Source organism: Felis catus, chromosome D3 (genome assembly GCF_018350175.1).
Source record: "Felis catus isolate Fca126 chromosome D3, F.catus_Fca126_mat1.0, whole genome shotgun sequence".
In the NCBI taxonomy this organism is placed as follows: domain Eukaryota; kingdom Metazoa; phylum Chordata; class Mammalia; order Carnivora; family Felidae; genus Felis; species Felis catus.
Window position 1 is genome coordinate 2,685,705 of NC_058379.1, and position 16,053 is coordinate 2,701,757.

At 48.8% G+C, this 16,053-nt stretch overlaps 1 protein-coding gene across 4 annotated transcripts in view; it reads left to right on the top strand.

Annotated features, from left to right (window-relative positions):
* The window catches only part of TMEM132D (transmembrane protein 132D), a 566,823-nt gene that overhangs the window by 263,592 nt on the left and 287,178 nt on the right, over positions 1-16,053 (top strand). For 3 of the 4 annotated variants that reach the window (XM_045042172.1, XM_023241271.2, XM_019814417.3), the window contains exon 3: positions 770-916. The exons of the other annotated variant lie outside the window; for it this stretch is intronic. In XM_045042172.1, coding sequence (XP_044898107.1) covers positions 770-916 — 147 coding nt within the window. The remainder of the gene's footprint in view (positions 1-769; positions 917-16,053) is intronic. 4 annotated transcript variants of the gene reach the window in all.

Consider the following 16,053-nt stretch of genomic DNA (forward strand, 5'->3'; position numbering starts at 1 on the left):
GGGTTTGTGTGATGCTAAGGGTAGCACAGGGCACGGCCCGACCTGCGTGGCCGCCCGGCCAGGTGACGAAACACCCGGGTCCCCTGCTCGTGAGCTGGGTGACGCCCGGGTCCGCAGCCGCTGGGGGGGAATGACAGCGGCACTGGCCCCACGGGCACGTGGGATCGTAGAGGTGAGGCCGCAAGGCCCGTGAAGGGCGCCTGGTGCATGGTGCACGGTTGCTCACAGCAGCCGTGACGGGGACGGTGGGGTGGGAAGGGCTCGCACGGGAGTTGACGGGTCTGTTCAGACCTCCGCACCTGCGTTCCTGGGGCTCCCACCCCGTCTGAGCTGCAGCCCCCCGCTCTGAACTGAGGACATCGTTAGGGCATCAGCCAATACAGGCGAGGCGTCCTCAGCGCCTGGTGCAGAGGAGACGGTCAGCGGACGCGCCTAGGCCGTTTTCCTTCATTTCCCTTTTCTGCGTCAGTCCTCATGGTCTGGAGGTTTGCAGGTGATTCTTTTTTTTTTTTTTTTAAACTAAATCCACCCACGAGCGCGGCTTTGACCCTCTGTGCCTGCAGACTGTCCGTGCACCGTCCGAGCTCCTCTGTTAAAGCTGGGAAGAGCTGGGGGGCAGTCAGGACAGAGGGATTGCAAGGTGACGGCGAGGTGGCGAGGATGTGATTAACACAGGCTCACGCCTGCAGTAGGTTCCCCAGTCCCAGAAGCAGCGGCGCCCCTGGGGTTCCCCAGAGCCGTCTGAGCTGTGCTCTCTCTGTCTCCCCAGGGCCAAGGTGAAGAAAGGCGTGAGCGTCGTGGGGGTGAGAGCCAGCAGCCCTTCCATTTGGGAGGTCACGGAGGGCACGGAGCACACTGGCAAGTACGCACCGGCTGTCATCCTCTGCCAGAAGAAATCCGCGGGCTCGGAAACCGGGTGAGTCCCCGCGGCCCGCGGTAGATTCAGACTCGCACCGCGGCCCGCGCCGGCACCTGCTGTCTGTCTGTATCACTTGTGCTTCTCAGAGAGGCGGGCGGAATCCGTCGTTGGGGAAGGGGGGCTGTTCTGCAGACTGGCCCTCCTTAAAAGTCCAGCGTAGCCCCGGGGTCACCCGCAGGGGCCGCTCCACGCAGGTGGGATCTAACCTACAGCTGGGGGTACGCGTCGCCGAGGCCTCCCTCCGGCCGGAAGGACATCTCTGATGAAGCGGCCTGTCCTGAGAGCCTTATACACGAGAGCGTGTGAATCTCTGGCACACGGGCTCCGCGTTTGCCGTGCAGAGTCCGGGATCACGTACGCCATTGCGTTGGTGCGCACGCGTTTTCCGATGCACGGGGAAGTGTCTGCTGTGGGATCATAGGGCATTGTCAGTCACCCGAGAGGCCAATTAAAACTGGAATCTGTGTCTGATACCCAGCAAGTTAGAAACTGTCAACTCACAGCTGGGCAGAGGGACTTGGAAGCTCAGCGCTTCTCGATTTTTATTCCTGTTTCCGGAAGCCTCATTTGGGGCTCTGGAGAATCCCTAGTCTGGTCTCTTATTTTTACCACTTCTAGGTTGGGTGTGCTTTTGCTCCTTATGTTACCGACCATTGGAAAGTAACAAGGAGATGAACACGTTATTTCTGGTGTCAGGTGATTAGACCTCAGCACGCAAGTGTTTGGAAAAATACGTTTATTTTCTTTCCATTTACTTATTCTAATCTCGAGGTCGTGGATCCCAACTGATGGCCGTGACACTGTCACCTAGAAAGGTTTCTTCTGCGTTGTGACGTTAGCAAAAATTAGGAAGCCTGGGCGAGTGGATGCATGGATAGGTGCATGACAGGTAGGAGGCAGGTGGGTAGTTAGGCAGGAATCAGCTTATTTGATTCTTTTTTTTTTTTTAATTTTTTTTTTCAACGTTTATTTATTTTTGGGACAGAGAGAGACAGAGCATGAACGGGGGAGGGGCAGAGAGAGAGGGAGACACAGAATCGGAAACAGGCTCCAGGCTCTGAGCCATCAGCCCAGAGCCCGACGCGGGGCTCGAACTCACAGACCGCGAGATCGTGACCTGGCTCAAGTCGGATGCTTAACCGACTGCGCCACCCAGGTGCCCCAGCTTATTTGATTCTTAACTAGACGAGGAGAGGAATTTGGGGGGAGGGCTCTCGACTAGTCTGTTCTGTTTTCTCTTCTCTTTCTTGCCCTCTCCTCTGTAGGTTGTTGTAAGTAGGAGTGGTTGGAGCATCTTCTGTAAAATATGAAGAGGTTTGAGCAGTTTTAAACTTTTATGATTTGTTTTTTCTTTTGAGTCCCTGGCCAAGGATTAGCTCAGTTTATCCCGGGCCTGGAGGAGGGAACACGGAAAATTTCTGAACACGGCTCATCCCCATCAAGGCGTAAGCCGCTTTTCCGTGGGTCAAAACTTCAGGGGCTCCCAAGAATCGCTTTTAACCCTTCTTGAAATGGAACAGAAACTCAGCATCTGCAGAATACACAGAAACACACAAATGTACGGCGTTTGCCTTTTTTCTTCTCTCCTGTGTATCAGGATCTTGTTTTAAGAAGCAAGTGCCCTGAATGGAATTTCACGTTATTCCTTCAAAGTCCTGACCCCCTTTGGAGAATATTCCTGATCGCTTTGTAGATCCTGATGTCCGTTTTCTGTTTCTTCCTATGGGTCCAGAGGACAGGAAAAAAGCACGCGCATACGCACAGACATACGCGCACACACTTACGTTATATGCGCATAAACAGTATATTGCATGTGTATACGGGCACGACGCGTTTGTGTGTGTACTGAGATGTATGCGTATATCGTATGACTCTACAGAACATACGTACGATGGAGGTGTTAGCGTGTGCTTGCGTGTATGCATACGCTGTTACGTGATTTATCTGTGCTCACATCTGTCGAGGGGGAAGTTCGTGTTTCGGAACTCGGTTCCCACGCTACAGCTAGGAAGGCTTTGCCCGGTGAGGAGGCTTAAACGCGGAAGCCGTCTTGGTTTGGGGACACGTCTGTCTCGTCCGCAGCTATGGCCCCAGCCCGACGGCGCCCCCTGGTGCACATGGGGCCCCCCACCCATGCTGGTCGGCTGCGGTTCTGGAGCTACACCTCATCTCTGTTATTCTAAGTGTTACGATGCAAATCACACATAGTGAACCCTTTCTGGTACACCTGTTTGAAACAGTAAGGCATATGACAAGGTGTGTGTTGAAGCCTAGGTTGGGGAAAACCCAGAGAAACGTACTTTAAAAAAAAAAACTTAAAGGTTTATTTATTTTTTAAGAGAGAGAGAGAGGGGCGCCTGGGTGGCGCAGTTGGTTAAGCGTCCGACTTCAGCCAGGTCACGATCTCACGGTCCGTGAGTTCGAGCCCCGCGTCGGGCTCTGGGCTGATGGCTCGGAGCCTGGAGCCTGTTTCTGATTCTATGTCTCCCTCTCTCTCTGCCCCTCCCCCGTTCATGCTCTGTCTCTCTCTGTCCCAAAAATAAAATAAATGTTGAAAAAAAAAATTAAAAAAAAAAATTAAAAAAAAAAAGAGGGAGAGAGAGAGAGAGAGAGAGACAGAGTGTGAGCAGGGAGAGGGGCAGAGACAGAGGGAGACACAGAATGCAAAGCAGCTCCAGCCTCCGATCTGTCAGCACAGAGCCCGACGTGGGGCTCGAACATACGAGCCGTGAGATCATGACCTGAGCTGAAGTCGGACGCTTAACCCACTGAGCCACCCAGGCGCCCCAAGAGAAAGGTACTTTTTTGAGCGGAGGGGTCCAGCAACTGTGATTTCTACCGGAGGAGCGTGCCAGGAAGTTGGGGGAGAAGGCTGAATGTGGGTTGCTTTATCCTGTGAACCATTTGGACCATGAATGGTTTGCTCTGTGCATGTATTGCCATTTAATAAAATGTAGACAGCTAAATGGACATTTTTTGAATATGATACATTTATTAATACAGTCAACTTTTATCCTCACTTCAGAATTTTTCATCTTACTTCTGTCTGTATGGAATTCAATGACGAAACATCATGTTCCAGGATCTGGGATAGTGAGTGGCCTGGGAGGAGATCGTTTTCTCTTTATCTGAAGGATAATTGGAAAATGTATTACAGAGTGGATGTTTTACTATTAGAAGGTTTTGCTTCAGAAGTTGTCTTGCTTTATAAATTCTTCCTAGTCCCTTTGAATGTTTTTTTTTAGTTATTCTTAAAAGTCAGAATCAGGTCATCAGAATGTAAAGAGGCAGTCGTAATTAGCTTGAGAGTCATGGATTTCGTATTGCTAATAATTCACCACGGATCACGAAGTTGTGCTAATGAAGTTAAATCACTGTGACAGGTGTAATTTTATGGATTAAGGAGACACTTGTGGTCGTGATGAATTCAGTAGGAAGGAGTGAAGATCTCTCATCTGAGTTGAAATACATCGTTTCCTTTCTGGAAAAGTTGGGTTGCTGAAAACCTTATCATAGTATTAACATATGAATGTTATCACAACTCTCTGGTCTGGTCTTTTTTTTTTTAATTAAACCAATGTGCTTGGCCATGTAAAACTACTGTCTCAATGTGTGTGTGTTTTTAACATTTTTATTTATTTTTGAGAGACAGAGAGGGAGAGAGAGAGCAGGGGAGGGGCAGAGAGAGACAGGGAGACAGAATCCGAAGCAGGCTCCAGGCTCTGAGCTGTCAGCACAGAGCCCAACGCAGGGCTCAACTCACGGACCGCGAGATCGTGACCTGAGCCGAGGTCAGAGGCTTAAATGACTGAGCCACCCAGTGCCCCTCTCTGGTCTTTTTTGACTAAACATAGCCAAGAAATAGTGTGGAACAGGGTAGAATAATAATGTCCCTCCATCAAATTCCTCACTAAGGCACAATGCGAACCGAGATCAATGTATGACAAAAGCTGTGTATTTGTTTTTAAGTTTATTTATTTAGAGAGAGACAGAGACTGCGCAGGGAGAGAGGGAGAGAGAGTCCCAAGCAGGCTCTGCACCACCAGCAGGGCTGATGACAGGGGGCTGGAACTCACGAACTGTGAGATCATGACCTGAGCCAGAATCAAGAGGCAGACACTGAACCGACTGAGCCACTCAGGCGCCCCAAGTCGTGTATTTTTTATCTCTTTGCTCTTCCCTGCATAGATGAGTGTTTTCCGGAGTTTGCCGCCGTTGCATAGGTTGGACATAGATATGGGTTTGAATCAACTTGAATGACAGAAGCTTCCATGGTTTTCTGTTCTCCGGCGAGACTTCGATGGACATGCTCATCTACCTTGTCTTTCTAGCACCTGTCCTTTGTCAGCAGATCGTAGACAGGAAGTGCACAGCTGGAATTAATCTTTTTTTAATAATTGTCCATTTATTGTATATGCACTAATTTTATGTGTATCGTAGGTAGTATTTTTCACTTTAAGAAGTACATATTTTAGATAAATACGTGAACTGCTATAAAGACAATTGATATTTCAAATACAGACCGATGTATACAACCATGAATGTATGTTCAAAGGGAGGATTTTCTGGCATCGATAAATGTATCTCAAACTGTATTTGTTAGGATTATTTGATTATTTAATTTTTATTGCAGAAAAGAGTGATTTAAGCAAGACAGAGGTTTATTTCTCTCCCACCCAGGAAAAGCCTGCTGTGGGTGGGGTCGGCTGGGGCTGGTATGACACTCCCTAGCACCTCCAGGGTCCCAGGCCCCCTCTTCCACATGCACCAGTGCAAGGACTCCGTCCTCACAGATGAAGATGGCTGCGGGGGTGCCGGCCATCACACCTGCCCTCCAGAAGAGGGTCTTCTGAGCTGGGTCAACTCCCTTTCAGCAACTTTCCTGGAAACCCATGCCAACCCCCAGTTCTCTCTCACAGCTCCTTGGCCAGGACTTAACGAAGTGGCTGCACCAGATGTCAAAGGAAAGTGGGAAACCTCATTTATTACAGACAGTGGTATGTCCAGCTCAGAACCATTTTTCTGCTCCAAAGACAGAAGAACAGACGCAGTGGGTTGGGCAGCCCGAATCCTCTTTGTCAATTTATAATGAGCAGATGTTGTGGCATTTCCAGGAGCGCGATGACAAGCTCACGGTACCCGGTGATCTCCTTCCCTCTGCCAGGCTCCTACGGAGGTTTCCAGAGAAGCGTAAGGGGTAGGGAGGCCCACCTAGCAACGCACCCGAGACGTCATGCACGTGTTGGCAACTTAGGGAAGAGTCTGTCCGGGTGAAGACAGGACTGAGCTGAACGAGGCTGCAAAGGTGGCCAATCCCGAGAGAGCCGGAATGTGAGTGGACACCCGGACAGAAGAACCAGGAGCCGGACGCACACGGCAGGCCGGGGCTGGCGAGCCTCACTCTCTGGACGGATGGCTGCAAGAGACCAGGAGGCCCTGGGCAGGGCAGGCTCCTCCTGGGCAGGAGCAGACGAAATACCACCCTGAGCGAGAATTCGGGGGAAACCCTCGAAAACCAAAGGCAAAGCCAGAACTGCCCGCGTGAAAGGGGGATATTACGCGCTGGTCGGCGTCCTCACGTTCGTATCATAAGAGAAGGATCCGGCCGCGGGAGGAGAGGCCGCGGGACCAGGCAGGGGGTGAGAAGATGGGCCGCCGCGGCCGTGGAAACAGATCAGTGGGGTCGAGCCAAACCTTCGGGGCACGGAAACTTCAGAGGAGAGCGTGAGAAAGAGCTGGAAATAAGGAGAACCCCCTGAAGCCCAGCCCGATGAGAGTATACAAAGGGGCAGGCAGAGCTAACCCGTTACCACAAGGTCGAACCCTGCTAGTTATGCCCCTGGGAGGAGCTAACCTAGTTACCACCAGGTCGAACGCGGCTAGTTACCCACCCAGGGGAACCTTCGAAAGCAAAAGTCCGCGGAAGAGCTGCCGCACAGACCTTCTCGCCAACACCACCCACAGCAGCCGGAAGGCGGACGGCGGCCCAGTGTGGCGCGTCCACGCACGGGGATGTCGCTCGGCAGTTACGTGGGGAGGAGTGCCGGGCCCTGTGCAACGCGGGTCGGCTTTGAAGGTGCTACAGCCCGCGACACAGGCCAGCGGTGGAAGGCCACGCGCTGTGTGGCTCCTTTTAGACGATGTGTGCAGAGCGGCCGGGGCCCAGAGACCTGTGTCTGAGCTGCTCGCCGCTCTGGGTTTGAGCCTGACCGCTGCGGACGGGGGTGTCTTCCCGAAGTAGTAAGGGTACCGTCCCATGTGCTGTGGATAAGCCAGAGCCACTCACTTGGGCACTCTAAAATGGTGAGTGTTACAGCGTATGAATTCCGTCTCGATTAACGTGTTGTAAAAGTCGGCAGACGACAAGAGCTGACACGGTCATACCGATTTTCGTGTAAGTGAGAAGAGGGCAGGAACGATCAAGGCCGACAGATCAAGGCACGTTGACACTGCTCAATCCCAGATGGTGACGCCACGTGGGACCCGTGTTCGGTCCCCTTCATCTGCTCCGTGTGTACTTCTGAAAATTCCCATCGTGAACGTGGGTTGTCTCTGACTTAGGAAAAGAGAAGGTACGGAAGAGTGGGATAAAAAATAAGCTGGATTTCACCGTGGAAAATCTTGTTCAACAGAGTCCTGGATGTTGGTCCTTGTCATTGCTGAGTGGAATACGGGCTGTTTGGGGATGCTTTGTTCATCTGCAAGGGTGCCCAGATTTGAAGCCAGCAAGATCAGGCCTCTTGGTTTCTGGCAAAAACAGCTTGTAACAGAGACCTTGTAGATTGTTTGTCAACGCTCCATTTTGCTTTACAAAGCCAAGTTTGAATGGTTGCACTTGACTGTTGCTTGGCCATGCCGAGATCACAGACCCAGGGATGGAAAATAAAAACCTTGAGATTGTTTTTTGCATTAATTCAGTAATTTGATTAGATTTATTTTCTGGCAGTCTGTCACCAGCGAGACAGTTCACCTCTTCCGACGTCCAGAACCCGGGCTTAACAACAACAAAGTCTTTCCTGTTCAAGTGTGATTTGTCTGATGCCTTAAATGATTGCGTCATCCTTATCAGTGACTTAACGGATTACGCCATGCATCCACGGCACCATCTGGGTGATAATTCCTTCACAAAGCGTGGAAGGAACGCGGGCATCCTTCAGGAGAGCTGATACGTGTTTCTCATTTTCACGCTGGCCGTCTCACATCTCACCACCAGAGAGGTGGTAAGAGGTAGGGCATCCCCCCCTATAATACCAGCAACGCGACATCGGCCTTTGCTGAACTCTTGTGAGAACCCCACGTAATCCTGTGCGGGAGCACACTGAAAGAATCAAGACCACCTTTCTAAGAAAACCATCTACCGATCGTTTTCAGATCGTTTAGATGACCGTACAATATACGAAGCACGCGTACCCAAGTCCTCCAAGATCCTGGAGAATTACATGTTATTTCCATAGTCTAAATGAAAATTTCCCAGAGTACGAGATGGATTACATTAGTCGTGTGTGGAGGTTTTATTAAGCATTGCGTGTGACTTTAGAACCGCCAGGAGCCATTTGGTTCAAGTGTGTCTTAATAACTTCTGCATTAGGGAGACAACAGACCGAGGTATTGTTTCCGATGCTGCTAGACATCATTTCTTCTAATCATATTGGAGGGAGGAGATGCACGTAATAAAATGTTTTTTTTTTTTTCTGAGGATGTGTATGCTCTGTGCTGGACTAATTATAAAATGCTTCATCCACTTTGGAGAGGTATCTGTCAGCATCTGGCTAATCACATTTAAGACGGGAATCCGTATGACCCTAAAATTGCGTTTCTGGATACATCTGGTCCAGATTAAAGCTTAGCCACGGACACGGGGAGACGTGTACCACAGCGTTCGTTGCTGTATTTTTAAAAACAGCTGGTGTCCAAAAACAAAATAATATTCATCAAGAGGCACGCCGAGTTTTAAAAATGGTGCATTCATTCTGCCGTTGTGAGGAGTAGCCTAGATCTCGTTACGTGTGTGTGTCGACCTTAAGTTGAGCCGAAAGTCCAGGGGCGCCTGGGTGGCTCAGTCGGTTAAGCGGCCGACTTCGGCTCAGGTCACGATCTCGCAGTCCGTGAGTTCGAGCCCCGCGTTGGGCTCTGTGCACAGCTCAGAGCCTGGAGCCTGTTTCAGATTCTGTGTCTCCCTCTCTCTGACCCTCCCCTGTTCATGCTCTGTCTCTCCCTGTCTCAAAAATAAATAAAAACCATTAAAAAAAATAATAAAAAAAAGAAAGTCCAGCGTCGTGGGAAGCAGGAAGTGTGGATATCACGTACGATGTTGCCTGTCAAGTGATTACAAAAGAGACCCACGCAAGTGTGTCGTTTTTGAGGAAGACGCTGAGTTAATACAGTCAGAGGTAGGATGAGACATTGATGCGGTCTGAAAGGCTGGCCTCTGACACCCAGCGCGGAGGAAGGTGTGCAGGGGTGTTCCGTGGGCGGACGGCCCAGAGGACGGAGCTCTGGGACCCTCCCAGGGCCGCACTGCGTTTTGTCCCAGGAGATGGAAGCTTCCTTGTGCGGCTCCCCTTAGAAACACAGACTGAGGGAGGTGCTGTGATCATTCAAGCACACGGCGTTACAGTTAGCGGGACGTCGCGAGCCCAGGTCTCTGTGAAATGCTACCTCGATCTGCCTCCCCCAGGCCCATTCCGCGGGAGCACGGGAAGTGTGAGGTTTGCCTTAATTTACCCCGTGTTGCTTTTCTTTTTATTACACCCATCTATTTGATATTTAGTGCCTCCTGTTTCCAAGTAGAGCACCAAATTTAGAATTAAGTTATTTAACACCCACTTGTAGCGGGCCACGGCAGTGAGCTAGGGCCGCACGTCTTTGTTCGCAGCACCTGCCTTTGCCTTCGGTAGGACCTCCAGGCTGATGCACCGGCTGGGTTTGCTGCCACGGCCACAGAACCAGCGACCACGGCCTGAGTGGTCCCCCAGTAGCAGCGATGATTGTGTTTCCCCGGTAGCTGGTGTTCATCAGAGTGCTTCCTAAACACGCTTCGGTGCTATGGAGACTGGCTGGTGTGGGGTTGCCGGTGGTTTGTGATGTCGCAAAGCCGACCGGCCCCACTGTGTGTTGCTCCGAGGAGGGAGAAGCCCCTCGTCCGTTGGAATCACCAGGAGCATCTGCAGTGGTGGAAATAGCAGACGGGACACGTAACGTCCCATGCAGAACGCTGTGGGATGCAGTCCGTCTTCCTATATGTTTCTGAACTTGAATGTGCACGTGAAGCGAATGGGTGTGTGCGTGGGTTGCGTGGGTGTGTGTGTGCACGCCCTATGTGCCCAGCCCTTAGAGTCCTTCTCTCTGAAGATGGAAAACATGATCGGTCAAAGTCCTACCGGGAAAATAGGTCTATATCTGTATCTGTATCTCTGTATCCATGTATCCATGTATCAGCCTCTCTGTGTCATCTATATCTGTATTCATATCTGTATCTCATCTATACCACGTCTATATTTGTGCATATACGTATGCGTAATGTGGATATATGCATAATGCGAAACACAATTTTTTAAAACTCCGCTAAGAGTCATGAGCCTCTGTAGTCATACTGTTTTGGTGGGTGTTCGTACAGGAGTGCTGATTCATAGGGGCACAGGTACCCCAATATTTACAACAGTGCTTTCAACAACAGCCAAATTATGGAAAGAGCCTAAATGTCCATCAACGGACGAATGGATAAAGAAGATGTGGTTGATATATATAATTGAATACTACCTGGCAATGAGAAAGACTGAAATCCTGCCATTGGCAACAATGTGGATGGAACTGAAAGGTTTTATGCTGAGTGAAATAAGTCAGCCAGAGAAAGACAGATATCGTATGTTTTCACTCACATGTGGATCTTGAGAAACTTAACAGAAGACCATGGAAGAAGGGAAGGGGAAAAAAAGTTACAAACAGAGAGGGAGGGAGGCAAACCGTAAGAGACGCTTAAATACAGAGAACAAACTGAGGGTTGATGGGGGTTTGGGAGATGGGGAAAGTGGGGGATGGGCACTGAGGAGGGCACCTGTGGGGATGAGCACTGGGTGTTGTCTGTAAGCGATGAACCACGGGAATCTACCCCCAAGACCAAGAGCACACTGTCTACGCTGTATGTTAGCCACTTTGACAATAAATTATATTTTTAAAAGATCAAATCAAATAAAAATGGGATCATGATGTAAACAAAAAAAAATAAACTGAAATAAAAAGAAATCTATAAAACTGTCAGCTTTAGTTCCTTGGAATTTCATTTTAATGAAATATTTTCCTATGAAGCTTTCATGTTGAGGCATATACTTTTAAACCACGTTTGGGGTTAAAAATAAAAAAGCCTATGGGGCACCTGGGTGGCGCAGTCGGTTAAGCGTCCGACTTCAGCCAGGTCACGATCTCGTGGTCCGTGAGTTTGAGCCCCGCGTCAGGCTCTGGGCTGATGGCTCAGAGCCTGGAGCCCGTTTTCGATTCTGTGTCTCCCTCTCTCTCTGCCCCTCCCCCGTTCATGCTCTGTCTCTCTCTGTCCCAAAAATAAATAAACGTTGAAAAAAAAAATTAAAAAAAAATAAAATAAAATAAAAAAGCCTATTGAAAAAAAAAAGGCAGGTGCATAGATCCCCACATACCTTAGATGTTTTGAGGGAGAAGTTCTTGGGGGAAAGCCCAATTTTAGATCATCGAGCTGCCCAGGCTACTCTGTCCTTCTGATCTCTGCCTTCACTGCCCAGCTGTTCAGCACAAACACCTGCCGGCCTCCTGAAATCGCCACCTTTCGCTGGTGCCCTTGGCTGCATGGAACCGATGCTGTGTTTGGATGATCTGTTTCGTGAAGGCCTGGGGAGCAGTTTAGAGAGATAATAGTATTTCATGGAGCGTTAAAAAAAGAAACAAAAGAAAGATGATAGGATCCATCCAAAGTAGCCTTATTTATAGTCAAGCTGTGAAAAATATCATCTTGCTTCTTATGTTCTAAAAATTTCATTCTGATTATTGTTCTCTTGGACAGGATGGCTCATTTTATTTTTAAATGTACACATTTTGGGTTTTCTATCATTTCCAAAAGGCCCGTCTTCTGACAGCTCTCCACGTCCGTGCTGTGTGCCAATGAGTTCAAGAAGTTTCCTTAGTGACTTGTTAGCCTTCTAACTCTCGTGATGAATTTTGTCACGGGTTAGTCTGCTGTGCCTTCTCCTCTGAGACAGAGCTGGCGAAGATAGCCAGAACTTTATATTCTTACTTAGAGCTCTTTTTTTTTTCTTTTAGAGCTTTTGAGTTATAAATTGTATCCTGTAAAATTCGCCCATGGAAAGTGTGCAGTTAAATGAGTTTTAGAAATCTACAACCATCACCACAATCTGCTATTAGACTTCTTCCATTACCAGAAAAAGTTGTTTTTTTTTTTAAATCATCTGCTGTGAGTTTTCTTTTCCCATTCCAAGCAATCATTTTTGTCTCATTTCTGTCCCCATAATACTGCATTTTCCGTAAGAACCCAAACTGGAGACAACCCAGATATCTATCAACTGACAAGTAGCTAAAAACCTGAGCTGCCCCTTAGCAGAGGAATAGTATGCAGCGATGAAAAAGAACTTCCCAGCGTGCGTGAACGAGCTTGGGGAAACCTCAGCGGCGTGGCGCTGGGGGCTGGAAGCCACAGGCGGAAGATGGCATGTTGTATCATTCCACTTCTGTGCAATTCCCAGACCTCATTGTACGGCAGTTCGTTTTCAGCTTCTCACTGGGATCCACCACGTTACGAGGCACCAGATCACTTCACTGCCTCCCGAATTACTCTTTCATTTTCCTTTTTTATTAATACACGAATTTGCTCTTGTATAAGATTTCGGAAGTTTGTCCGAGTGGAACCCTCACTTCACAGTGAACGCTCTGTGATCAGCCATCGAGGGAGTGATGCCTTGGCCAGCCAGCCGATCTAATTCCGGGCAGCAATGGAAGGTTTTCCATCCTACTATGTTAAAGAGATTTACCCCATTGAACAAAAGATCCCAATCAATAAAATGCAGGGGGCTGTAGACCCTTCATCTTTGACATAAAGGTAGACCCTGTGTTCATACCATAGAAACAGGACCTGTGACCTCAACTCCCATTACAAGGTCGAGGCCTCTTTTCTACCGTCTTGACTCTAAAATATTCCGGAGGGTAAAAAGTGGGGTTTTCAGTTGTGGAGAGATGCCAGCACAGGACGTAATCCTGTCAGGATCCATTTCAAAATGCATAGCGATCATTCGGGACTCTCTAAGCATAAGCAGGTACTTTTCCATTCGGTCGACATCACTGTTTGTCACTGGGGTTGTCTCTGTCACTGCTCAGCATTGTGCCCGTGTAACTCTCGAAGCCTGAGATGCTTGCTGTGGGTGGTTTTGGTTTGCCCACTCCCGGAGGCAAGTGGAACACGGGTGAGAACCGCATCTGGCTTGGTGTCATTATAACCGATCCTCCTGGAGAGAGAACCGGCCGGGAGCCCTTAGAGAGGGAGGAGACAGTGTGGGTGTCCAGGGGCTGCGTGGAGTGGGTGGGTGGATCTCGAATCCCAGTAGCACATTGGTGTTAATATCCAGAAATGGGCTGTGTTCAACGCACACAGCTTAATGCCGGTGTGCAGGCTTGCTTGTTTTCCGTGCATTCATTACAACGGAGGTGTGATGGGATCAAAACAGCTGAGGTTGGTCCAGGTTCCCCAAAGCTCTGGCAGCCGCACGCTGTGTTTGCAGCGGACCGTTTCCCATCTCGCCCGCAGGATCGCCCACTGACTCCTTGAACTCCGGGCGCTCTTGAATGGAAGTGAATTTATTCAGAAGGGTGTTGATCTTACCCACAGCAGGAAACCAGGGTGGCTTGGGTGCCCAAGGTGGCCATAGAATCCAGACAGTGAAAGAAGGCAGTGCTAGTGAGCTCTAGGTCCAGCCTTCTGCTTGCAGCAGGATCTGAATGCCACCTCTTTGTGTCACCGTGGACGGTCCACGAGTCCTCCAGGAGCATGGGGCGATTGTGACCCGGCTGAGCCTTTCTCCAGAAGGGGCTCAAAGCAACTGAACAGAGTTCCTCCGTGTCTTATTAGATGCCAGACCTGCACTAACGCTGTCCTGCGTGGCTCTGACTCCACCTGACTCGCACATTCCCAGGGCCCCTTACAGTTGGCCATGTGTCTTACGGTGTTGTGCGTGTGTGTGTGTGTGTGTGTGTGTGTGTGTGTGTGTGACGTGTTTTGTCTTGTGTTTCATCCTGATGGCCCTGCACCTGCTGCTAAAGCGAGCGTCCACATCCTTTTCGGGGCCAAGGACTCTGCCGGCGGCCCGGTGATGCTTACGAATCTTCTCTCAGGATGATGTTTTTCATTTCATAGGCTCGAATTCATAGCAGCACTGAGGAGGGCGGTTGTACTAAAACCCGGCTTCAAAAAATGTTTTTAATTGCGAGGTGCTGTACGTGCTTCCTTCGTAAAAGCCTGGGGAGCACATCTCATAACCGCGAGGATTTCAGATAAGTGTGAAGGGCGGGATGTGTTTTGAAGCACCTGCTATAAATGCAGTGTCACACGAAGGTCACTGCCTCTTCGGTTGGTGAAAAGTCACCGTCATTGCTTCTCTGGCTGTCGCCTACACTCATTATTGAAGGATGTGCTAAATGTTCAGTTCCGGGCTAAAAAAAAAAAAACAAACAATTATGAAAATGCGTTTTCCCCATCCAGGTGTATAGACCTCTGAATTCCATCTCCTTGGGGCCCTAGATTAATGGCCCTTCCTGAAAACAAGTTTGGGCACCTTGAAGTGGGATGAGACATAATTAAAAGAACGAAATACTTCTAATGTATCAGGCCTACCCCTCCCTGAGCCACAGTTGAGAAACGTATATTATATTACAGCTTCCCATGAATATAATTGCAAACGTCAGAAAACCTTCCCATATAGAAAAGCAATATATCCGTGTGTGCCAAGATTTGTTATAATGTTTAATAACTCTTTGGTCCTGTATTCTAGGAACTAATCCTAAGTAAGTAATCAGGAATATGATACACAGGCGTGTTTTTCACATTTGAATTAATAATAAAAACTTGAGGGGTGCCTGGATGGCTCAGTCGGTTAAGCGTCCGACTTTGGCTCAGGTCATGATCTCGCGGTCTGTGGGTTCGAGCCCTGCGTCGGGCTCTGTGCTGACAGCTCAGAGCCTGGAACCTGCTTCGGATGCTGCGTCTCCCTCTCTCTGCTCCTCCCCTGACCCCCAAAATAAATAAACATTTTAAAAATTAAAAAAAATAATAAAAATTTGGCATCTGCCACCCAGGTAAGGACAGAGGAATAATTGAGTGACTTTGACATACTCACACAACAAAATGTAACTGGGCCAATAAAATGGTGTTTTAAGATATTTATTGGCCCAAGAATATGCTGTGAACTTTCTGGCACGTATACACACACATATACACACACAACAGTCAAGAGACTAAAGGTAAAATGGTACAAAATCCAGTAACAGTGAGATTATGGGTGGTGTTTACTTTGTCCTGAAGTCAAGCCATAGAACCTACCGCGTACCGGGGGCTGGATTGTACAGGACTTCAGGTTAGACGTGACACCTCTTCTTACGGATCTTACATTCTCGACGTTTGCCAGTCTTTCCGATAAGCTTGCATCAGTTTTACTAATTACAAAAATATCCAGAGGCTTCCACTCTTTTATTCTTATTACAAACTTGCCTTAGAGACACGTGCGCATTTCCTTCAAGAGTGAAAGCGGGGTTGACGCGCCCAGGTGTTGGCGACGTCGTTTACTGTCCTTGGAAGAAGAACTGTCTGGGAAGAGGGACCGCGTTCTGATCATCTTGGCGGTTGCCTACATTGTACATTTTATGTCCATGTGTCTACCTTTAAGGACACAAATGCTAAATCGTCTCTGGATCGCGGGAATGAAAATACTCGCGACGCTTCTGAGTTACAACGCGCATTGATTATCTTTTGGCAAGATAAATTAAAATCGATTCATCCTGTTACAGAGCGGTCTTAGGGCGTACATTAAAATCCCATAAAAACAAAGGAAATCAACAAGTTCTAATGCCGTCGATAGGATCAGAACTTGGATTTTCTTTTCAAAGCA